The 10,658-nt window shown below is 37.1% G+C and overlaps 1 protein-coding gene across 1 annotated transcript; it reads left to right on the top strand.

Annotated features, from left to right (window-relative positions):
• Positions 1 to 157: 157 nt before the first annotated feature.
• Positions 158 to 9,384, top strand: SMAD4 (SMAD family member 4; the record flags this gene model as incomplete). Its single annotated transcript, XM_010167910.1, has 7 exons — positions 158 to 332; positions 766 to 795; positions 2,406 to 2,621; positions 4,430 to 4,549; positions 4,720 to 4,830; positions 7,368 to 7,418; positions 9,201 to 9,384. Coding segments are annotated over 7 exons (887 nt in total), but the record flags the coding sequence as incomplete, so codon positions are not given.
• Positions 9,385 to 10,658: the final 1,274 nt, after the last annotated feature.

The following is a 10,658-nucleotide window of genomic DNA, read 5'->3' as shown; positions in this document are numbered from 1 at the left end:
TTCCCCCCTTCTTTCTCTTCCTTCCCCCCTTTTCTTCTTTCTCTCGTGGAGAGAGGTTTTCTTGTTGTTTGTCCTCTTCCAGCTTTGCTCCTCACTAAATAAAGCAAAATAATCTTGCTACTTTTCCCCAATTAACTTTTGTGTCTTAACTTTTTAGGTGGCTGGTCGCAAAGGATTCCCTCATGTGATTTACGCTCGTCTTTGGAGGTGGCCTGATCTTCATAAAAATGAACTCAAGCACGTTAAATATTGTCAGTATGCTTTTGACTTAAAATGTGACAGTGTCTGTGTAAATCCTTACCATTACGAGCGTGTAGTATCGCCTGGCATCGGTAAGTAAATTCTTAATTTCCAATGGAACAGTGGGAATAAAATGTCAAATGTTTTCCTTTTGAAAATGGAGAAATTGCCTTTTGAATGTAGAAAATACAACCTTAAATTAGAAACATTAACTTTTAATGATCTGATTATAAATTACTCTCTTATGCTCTTGTCCAGCTTCTTAATGGAATTATTCTTTTACCTTTAGTCCAAATTTGAATCCATAGTTTGTGGCTTTTTAAACCTTTCTTGTTGGCTTTACACACAGTTCTTAGAGTTAACACAGATCTAATGTTGAGACTTGTGTTGTGACAGAGGGTTTATAATATGTAGAGTCTGTAATACTAATTAAAGGCTTATAAGCTTAATATGCAAATATCATTGAAGATCTCTGTGTATATAATCCCCCACACCCCCTTTTTTCTTTTTTTCTTCTTTTTAAAGATCTCTCAGGACTGACACTACAGAGTTCTGGTAGGTAATTCTGTTTTCCTGTTGCATTTCTATGGACACAAACTGTGTGTGAAACTCTTGGAGTATATACACAATTTATTCCTGTCTATCTCCTTGGGGAGGGATTATAGAGAGCAGATGGAAAGGCATTTGTATCTCCCAATTTTGGAAAACCAGCTAATGAGAGGCAAGTATGGATCAATTCTTTACATTGAAGCTTCAGTTCAGCTTGGAGGTGTGTTCTGTTTTCATTGCCTGCAACTTAGAAACCCCAACCAACCAAAAAGAAAGAAGAAAAACAAAAACATGACTGTTGAGTGCTGCTAATTAAAAAAAACCCAACAAATAAAACATCAAAAAACCACCCAAAAACCATGGGCACCTGTATGATGTACTAATTAATAGAATTGGGATTAGATGCTTATGATTTAAGTGGTAGTTTAACAAGAAAAGAATAAAAATTCTATAATTAATATGCACTTGAAGAAAGCAATCTAATATTCTTATATCCCTGAAATTTGAGAGAAATTGGACATTAAATGTCCAATTAATTGGACATTAAATACCCAATTAACATTATTCAGCAATCTGAGATTGTGCAGCTGGTAACTGCTTTATTTCCAAACTGATTTCTATTTATTTATTTATTTATTTATTTATTTATTTATTTTCCTTCCAGAAGAAATTCATAGAGAAGGGAAATTTAGGTAAACCAATGTTTTTAGCACATTATTAGAAATATTCAAATCAAAATGACTTTTTAAAAAACCCCCTCAACCAACCAACCCAACACATGGCAAAAAAATTTCAAAAATTACATTTTTCATGGGAGTAAAAAATGGAAAAAAAATTCAAAAATGACATTTTTCCTAGGAGTAAAAAATGGAAAAAAAAATTCAAAAATTACATTTTTCATAGGAGTAAAAAATGGAAAAAAATTCAAAAATTTCGTTTTTCCTAGGAGTAAAAAATGGAAAAAAAAATTCAAAAATTACATTTTTCATAGGAGTAAAAAATGGAAAAAAATTCAAAAATTTCGTTTTTCCTAGGAGTAAAAAATGGAAAAAAAAATTCAAAAATTACATTTTTCATAGGAGTAAAAAATGGAAAAAAATTCAAAAATTTCGTTTTTCCTAGGAGTAAAAAATGGAAAAAAAAATTCAAAAATTACATTTTTCATAGGAGTAAAAAATGGAAAAAAATTTTCAAAAATTACATTTTTCATTTTTTTTATGTTCTTAGTTGTACACTAGGAATTAGTTTATTAGCTTCTGCATTAATATCTATTTAGGTGCTTGACAAGAAGCATGTTTTTCCCTTTTATTAACCTTATCTGATCACACCACGACAGACTAGAAAACAAAACGCTATTGGAACCTGCTCTGGTGGGACTAAACTTATTTATTTGATAACAAGAAGCAAAATAAACAGTTTCCAAATCTCCTACTGCTGACTTGAAGCATTTAATTGTCATTTAGAGGAGTGCTTTAGCGATGTTGGTGGAGGTTAAATCCTCCTCCCAGTGGTTTTAGTAGCATTGTTACCTCTTGAAAGTCGCGGCGCGATTTCTAGTTAAATCCTCAAAAAAATTAGATGTGCTTTGGCTGTTTTAACCCTTTGCTTCTTCACAGCTCCATCAAGCATGTTGGTGAAAGATGAATACGTTCATGACTACGAAGGACAGCCGTCATTACCTTCTGCTGAAGGTCATTCAGTCCAAACCATCCAGCATCCACCAAGTAACAGGGCATCTACAGAGCCTTATAGCACCCCAGCCATGTTAGCTCCTACTGAGGCTAGCACTACCAGCACCACTAATTTTCCCAACATTCCTGTGGCTTCAACAAGTAAGATCATCTGAGATTATATGAAATATTAAACTCTGAACATGTGAAAACTCACAGATAATCACTGATTTTTGCCCAAAGTAGATCTTGCATTGGGACAATGCTGCTGCCACACTATGATGAAGCGTGTGGTGGTGTGATCTCCACAGTCTCTGAAGTGTTAACAAAAGATTTTAAGTTTCAGCTTAATTTGAGTAACTTTTCCTGGTGTCCCAGTCTTTTTTTTTTTCAGCAAGACTCACCCTACATGAGTATTCCAAGACTATATTCCAAGACTATTTTGGATAAGCCAAAGATTCAGTGATACCATATTCAAGCAGTTGACCGCTGACAAAACATTTTACAACTCTTAATTATTTGAATAATTGTAATATGAATGAAAGAATTTGATTATTTTATTACAACAGCAAGCAAATATACTGTTGAGAAGCTTCCAGATAATTCTTTTTAGTGTTCCACAGCTGACAAAATTGAGTCTTCCCATTTTAACTTGATTATTTTTATAATGACCTACTGTCTTACCAAAGTGACAGGTCTAATTAGTATTTTCTTGAGTCCGTGGGAGTGCTGCCTTGAAATTTTGCCTTCCTTTTCTGTGTCTATTTGGTACAGGTGAAAGAATCTGATTTACCAATATCAAACCTCACACTTCAGTAGAACAGTAAAACAGTTACATACACAGTGTCCTGCAGCCCTAAGTAGGGAAACAGTGACGTTCAGAGGGGTTTCACGTGCTCTTCATCACTTTAATATCAATGATGTGTGAATATAATGGATTTAATTTTATCAGATTTGAATTAGAGTGGGGTGATGTTTTGATAATGTTCTTTAATTTTCTAGGTGATGACCTAAATGATGGTTTTGCTAAGCTGAGATATGATATTTATATTTGTCTCCCACAGAGAAAGAAAGGATAGGCAGTTTAATTGTATTGCCTTTTCATAACACAATTTATAGTTAATAATTTTTTTCTCATCAGTGTTATCATTGTTGGAGCCAAGGACATGAAAAAACAACCTGCTTTTAGGTTTTAGTTCAAAGTTTTCCATGTGTTAAATTCCTTTAGTTTGAGAGTGCGAGTGTATTTGTGAAACTCCTGGTCAGTTTAGTGTTAATGGCTGAGCTGAAGCCTTTTAAAATCAAATTCTGATAACCTGTTCTAAAATATCTGTAGTTTTACTTCAAAGCTTAGACAATTCTTGAAATATTTATTTGAAAAACCAAACCAAACCAACAGTCACTTTCTGAGGAAGGAGTCCAGTGATTTATGCAGCTCTATTCTAGCACTATTATTAAAAAATAAAATACTGTTCAGTTTATTTTGGAAGAATGTAAATTTAAATGAGTGTTCTCCTTAGGAAATGCTGAAAATAAGCAACTTATTGGACCTACTGTTGGTCTTTTTGGATTCATACCAAATCTACTCCGACTATGTTATTTGATACAACTTATGACATCTCTTCTTCTTGCCTTTCAAACTGAAAAATGAGATGTGAACAACACAAAGATGTGGTTGATGAACAGAATTCTCTGCATACTTCTCCTAAAATAATATATTTAATAATATAATATAATTAAGGGTGTCAGAGTCAAAATGAGCTGGTGCAGAACATCTTACTTTGAGTTTCTCAAGACACTCTGGTGGGTGGAAAAAAAAAAACCCAACAAATAAAAACACCAAACTTGTAGGAATTATGTATTTACAGTGCCCTTAGTTGGGTGTATTTTCCTACCCAGTAGTGCTGAGTTCTTCTTAATTAAAAACCATTTTGGAACGTTCATGAATAGGTAGTGTGTTCTTTTACCAGGTCAACCTACCAGTATATTGACAGGTAGCCATAGTGATGGACTCTTACAGATTGCTTCAGGGCCTCAGCCAGGAACTCAGCAGAATGGGTTTACAGCTCAGCCAGCTACTTACCATCACAGTGAGTATATACATACGTGCACTCTTCTTAGTTTTCTAAAAAAAAAATAAAAAAATACCAGTTCAGGAGAAATAGAGGATTAGAAATGAGATTGGGGGGAAAAAACTCCCTTAAAAACCAACTGCTCCTTTTTTTTGTTGGTTTTTTTTTTTTTTGTTTTCTTTTTCTAGACAGTACTACAACTTGGACTGGAAGTCGGACGGCGGCCTACACACCTACCATACCTCACCATCAGAATGGCCATCTTCAACATCATCCACCTATGCATCCTGGACATTACTGTGAGTACTGCACATTTTCAAATCACTTTATTTTCAGTTTTGGTGAATGCTAAGGGCTCATTCTTTACCCTCAAATCCTTTTTTTAAAAAAAAATATTATTATAGATTCATAGAATCCCAGACTGGTTTGGGTTGGAAGGGACCTTAAAGCTCATCCAGTTCCAACCCCCCTGCCAGCAGCAGGGACACCTTCCACTAGACCAGGTTGCTCAAAGCCTCATCCAACCTGGCCGAGAACACTTCCAGGGAGGATCAGCCACAGCTTCTCTGGCCAACCTGGGACACTGGCTCACCACCCTCACACCAAACAATTTCTTCCTCACATCTCAGCTCCATCTCCCCTCTGACACTTTCAAGCCATCACCCCTTGTTCTCTCACTCCCTGCCCTTGGCCAAAGTCCCTCCTCAGCCTTCCTGGAGCCCCTTCAGGTACTGGGAGGCCACTAGAAGGTCTCCCCCGAGCCTTCTCTTCTCCCGCAGCCTGTCCTCACAGCAGAGCTGCTCCAGCCCTGGCATCGTCCTGGTGGCCTCCTCTGCACTGGCTCCAGGAGGTCCATGTCCTTGTGCTGTTGGTGGCCCCAGCACTGGAGGCAGCACTGCAGGTGGGGTGTGAGGAGAGCGGAGCAGAGGGGCAGAATCCCCTCCCTCCACCTGCTGCCCACGCTGCTTCCTCACATCTCATCTCCATCTCCCCTCTTCCAGTTTCAAGCCATTTCCCCTTGTTCTATCGTTAACTGCCCTTATGAAAAGTCCCTCCCCAATTATAAAACTGCCTTTACTGTGCTTACTGTATTCTGCCAATTAAATATAAGAGCTTGATGGACTTTCCTCCCTTAAAGCAGCAGAGATTAGAAATTCAGATAGCTCTGGTGATACCACCTTACACTATAGATATCTCCCTGTACCTAACAAAACATCCCCTTTCTAAACCTCTTGTTTTTAAAGCTTTGCTCTCTTGTAGTAAATACTTCCTTTGCAGAAAAGCAGGTTGATTCAGAATGTGGTGTTTGGATAATTTTCTTTCACAACTTAGAATGCTCCTGACTGTTTTTCTTTTCTAGCAATTTTGAAGTCATGTCTTAACGATGTAACCATCTACATTAAGCTTTGGAAGATGCATGACCATGTATATTAACCAGTTTAAAAAAGCTTTGTGAAAGCTCCTGCAATAATGTCCTTGTCAATAAAATGATCTTGCCACAGCCTGATTTATGAGGACATTTGTCACAGAAACTTTAAAATCTTTTTCATTTATATAATAAGACCTCAACCTCTTGTTTTAAGCTACAGGAGATGGGAAGAAAAAAAAAATCAGTGGTCAAACTCAGTGTCTAGCACAGTATATGTGTTATAATAGTGCAAAAAAACCCACCCCAATTAAAGTTTTTCTAAATTTTGTGGCAAAAAAGTGAGACTGGATCTTTATTTGCTTAAATAAAGATCTTATTTAAGCATATATTTGCTTAAATAAAGATCTTATTTAAGCGTATATTTGCTTAAATAAAGATCTGATACTTAACCAGATCACCTGTTTGCAGCAGTGGAGGGGAGACTGTACTGTGAGTTAATGTCAGGGTGACTTTTTAACTTGCCTCTAGCAAGAAAAATTGTGGTTTAGATATAGTTATTAAATCTTATTATTTTATTCTGTTAGGATCCCACTTCATTTATCATCTAATTTGTTAGAAATACAAGGATGTGATCACTTCAGTGATGCTGTAGATACTCTAAATGTTTTCTCAGTGCATGTATCTTTCCATAATTAATATTTGTAACTGGCTGGTGATAACCACATGGATTTATTTTCTTGGCTGCTGCTGTTTCTCACTTCAGAAAGTCGCATGTTTTGACACCTCCTGACTTTGTGCCTGTTTTGACATCTTGTTGTAAAAACTGCTCTTATAATCCTGTGTTTAAGTCTTTCCTCCTTCTTCTCTGCTGCCTGTAAGGGACCTAGTTAGTTTAGAAAAGCAGAGGGAATAAACTGACCAAAACTGTATTCCAATATTATTTTTTCCTTGAGAAAATGAGTTCTTTAGGGCATTTTTCCATCTTCAGGGATTGTTTCTTATTCTCAAGTCCACAGCATGCTGGGCAGCTTGTTCTGTGATTGATGAAACTATTGAAATGTGATTTCTGACAGATTTTTATCGCATGTTTCTATACATTGATTCTCTTCTTGCCCATCTTAGGGGCAAATGTGAAGCTTAAATCCTATTTCTATTGCATCTCCATATTCCATCTGGTTTCTGCTCCCTCCTGGAGCTGGGTTTGGCTTGAGCAGCATGCAGCCTTTCCTCCTGGGATACTAATGAGCTCTTTGCTTTTACTAAGCTTCTGAATTTTGAGGAAACCTCCAAAAGTGTAATTTTGCTGTGGGTATTTTTCTCCCTTATCAGATTTGGTCAATTGATTGAGAAATTACTGGGATTTATAACATCTGGCATCCTCCTAAGTCTGTTTTTATAGGAAAACAAATTAAGAAAGAAAACCTCATTTATCCTTGTGTAAAATAAATTGCTTGTTTTCTTTTAAAGGGCCAGTTCACAATGAACTTGCATTCCAGCCTCCTATATCAAATCATCCTGGTGAGTACAATCTTAACATGAAATGCTAATATTGTAGAAACTAATAACTTTCTGCTCTGAGTCTGATTCCATATTTATGAGATACATGTTCAAAAGGAGAGGAAAGAAGGAAAAGAACCATTTTTTATGATAAATCTTCTTTTGAATTTGGACATCTCTTTTTGGAATGGTGATATTGAATTAAATTGCCCATTCAATTTAATTTAGAAGCCTAAATCAAAAATTGCAACCCTCAAACCCACACTGAGCAAGGTAATATTCTGTTTTTCACAACAACAAAACTCTTGCCTGCACAGGGAGAGCTGCATAGTTGAAAAGCCTCAAAGTTTAACTTGTTTATTTGTTGGCCAGTAACTAAATCAGGACCAGAAATAAAACTGTTGATAATTGCTGGCAGAACTTAACTAAATTGCATTGGCTAAATTGTATTTTGTATTAATTAGTATTTTTTCACCCTATTCAGTCCTCAGAGACATGAATATTTATTTGAAGAAAAAAAATTAAAGGAATTCATGCACTTTGGTTTATTCTTTTCTAATAAAACCAGAACAACACTTTTCTTTCTCTTTTTTCCCTGTCAGCTTATCAGGCTGCTGTGTTGAGGTCCTATCACCTGAGTTCTTCTGTTTCCCTTATTTTAGGTACACTCTAGTGCTGATTTTCTTTACCCAACAAGCTGCTCATGTGCCAGCTGTGTTACCCTTTCATGAAAATGGATCTTTCTAGTCAGGAAAGATGCCAAGTCCCTGAAAATCCCCGGTGATTTAAGCTTATGGCAACTTTAGCTTTGAATGTGTCTGTAGAGAGAAACTCTTAAACCACTTAAAAGCACACAGAGCTTGACAAGCCAGTCACTCCCAGGTAGCACACAAGCAGCAGATATGTACAAAATAATTTAGTGGGCTTTTTCAGGTTTCCTCATCTCCTGGAGTGTTTGATTTTTCAGTTAGCATCCTCTAAGGAATCAGGATTTCCTTTCCAAGGGTAGTTTCTTCCAAGTATCATCACTTTGTAGCCAGTTTTTCGTTAGTCTTGAGTTAAAAGGCACCTCATTTTGGTTTGCTCCTTTGCTTAATACTTCCTTGTTTTAGCCCATGCCTGACTTTCTTGTGTGCAGACAAGATCAGTATGTGATCTTTGATGGTTTGTTGGGTTTTTTTTCCCCTCTCCCTGCTTTCCAGATCTAGTTTGCTTTGCAGGGAGGGTAGAGAAAATTAACTTCACCTGAGTGGTAGTTACTCTTATATCATTTAAGCCAGATGTGCTTGAGAGTTAGTTTCTATCAGCCTAGCCATGAAGAGGCATTTATCTATTAGTTCTTGATGCTAAAGGAGGATGAAATCAAACTGTAGTCATGTAGTCAAAATCAAGCTAAGGTGCAGTAATGCAAATAGTTTACAAAATTTAACTGGGATTATAAACTCTACAAAGACTTGGAAGATCTTAACTACACAAAAAAACCCACCCTAGCATTGATGTGTGCTCAAATAAAAATGACAAGCTCATGGTTGTTGTAGTATGTAGTATTTTTCTGTCTGTCTGAACTTGCTTATGTGAACATGTGCTCTTATTCTGAATGATAAATGCAGTTAATTGATTGTTTAAGGCTTAATTAATGGGGTTTTTAAGGGGTTGGGGTTTTTTTTGGTGCTTTTCCATCAATTAATTGTATCTCTTTCTATCTCAGCAGCATTGTCCCTGCTGCTGGCAGGGGGGGTGGAACTAGATGATCTTTAAGGTCCCTTCCAACCCAAACCATTCTATGATGATTCTCTTCTTTAGCTCCAGAATATTGGTGTTCAATCGCATATTTTGAAATGGACGTGCAAGTTGGGGAAACATTTAAAGTCCCTTCAAGCTGTCCCATTGTTACTGTTGATGGATACGTGGATCCTTCCGGAGGAGACCGTTTTTGTTTGGGTCAGCTTTCCAACGTTCATCGGACAGAAGCCATCGAGAGAGCAAGGTATTCTGCACATCCCAAAACTTCAGCTCTCTGCTGTTTTTTTCCTGTCAGTTTATCAGGATTTGATAATATTTTGTTTTATCTTCAGTGTTGGCTTCCTTTTTTGAAATAATAGTGTTTTTTTTAAAAACTGAATTAACTAGAGTATATCTTTCTAAGCTGTGATACATTCAAAATGTGGACTGTGTGACAAAGACAGTGAAAGAAGACAGGCTGAAAGAGTTGGGGCTGTTCAGCCTGGAGAAGAGAAGGCTCTGGGGAGACCTTCTAATGGCCTCCCAGTACCTGAAGGGGCTACAAGAAACTACAAGAAGGCTGGGGAAGGACTTTTCATAAGGGCAATTAATGACAAAACAAGGGGAAATGGGTTTAAACTGAAAGAGGGGAGGTTTAGGTTAGATATTAGGAAGAAGTTCTTCACTGTGAGGGTGGTGAGACAGTGTCCCAGGTTGTCCAGAGAAGCTGTGGCTGCTCCTCCCTGGAAGTGTTCTTGGCCAGGTTGGATGAGGCTTTGAGCAACCTGGTCTAGTGGAAGGTGTCCCTGCTGCTGGCAGGGGGGTTGGGACTGGATGATCTTTAAGGTCCCTTCCAACCCAAACCATTCTATGATTCTATGATTTAAGACCTTCAGTGCTTTGCAGTAGCTTTTCATTGCTTTTAAATATGCCTTCAAGGAGAAAATTAGCAACTCATGCCATGATGTATGCAAGCTGAATATTAAGCTCTCCACACCACAGAGTGACGTGGGAATAACTGCAATATATAGATTTGTGAAAGGAGCAAAAGCAGGTTGATATGAGTTGGATTTTCATTCATTCTCACCACGCCTCTGCTAGGCTTTGATGTGGAAGTGTAGAGAACTGAAGCAATCTTGCCACTTTTTTATTTCCCCCCCTTCTCTTTGAAAAGAAAAGGAAGAAAATGATTCCATGTCTTCAGAAATGTTGCAGTGTGACAATCAAGATGTTAGCTTGCTGTCACGGGATCCAAATGAACATACAGTTCTGCATTAAAATGTGGCTTTTTATATGTACTTGGGTGACTTTCTAGACTAGAATATTTGTGGGTTTTTACACTTCTGAGCAGAAATGAATGTGTTTTATATCCCATATTGTCAGTGAGTGCAGTGGTTGCTACTGGGATATCATCGCTTCTGTGTTCTCTCCAGTTTCCATAGATCTTCACATGGTATTACACGTGGATTTTTTACTTTACAGATTTTGTGTAGAATCATAGAACTGCATAGGTTGGAAGGGATCTTAAAGCTCATCCAG

This window comes from Antrostomus carolinensis, unplaced genomic scaffold, assembly GCF_000700745.2.
Source record: "Antrostomus carolinensis isolate BGI_N321 unplaced genomic scaffold, ASM70074v2 scaffold41965, whole genome shotgun sequence".
Classification (NCBI taxonomy): domain Eukaryota; kingdom Metazoa; phylum Chordata; class Aves; order Caprimulgiformes; family Caprimulgidae; genus Antrostomus; species Antrostomus carolinensis.
This window is presented reverse-complemented; position numbering and strand designations above follow the sequence as displayed.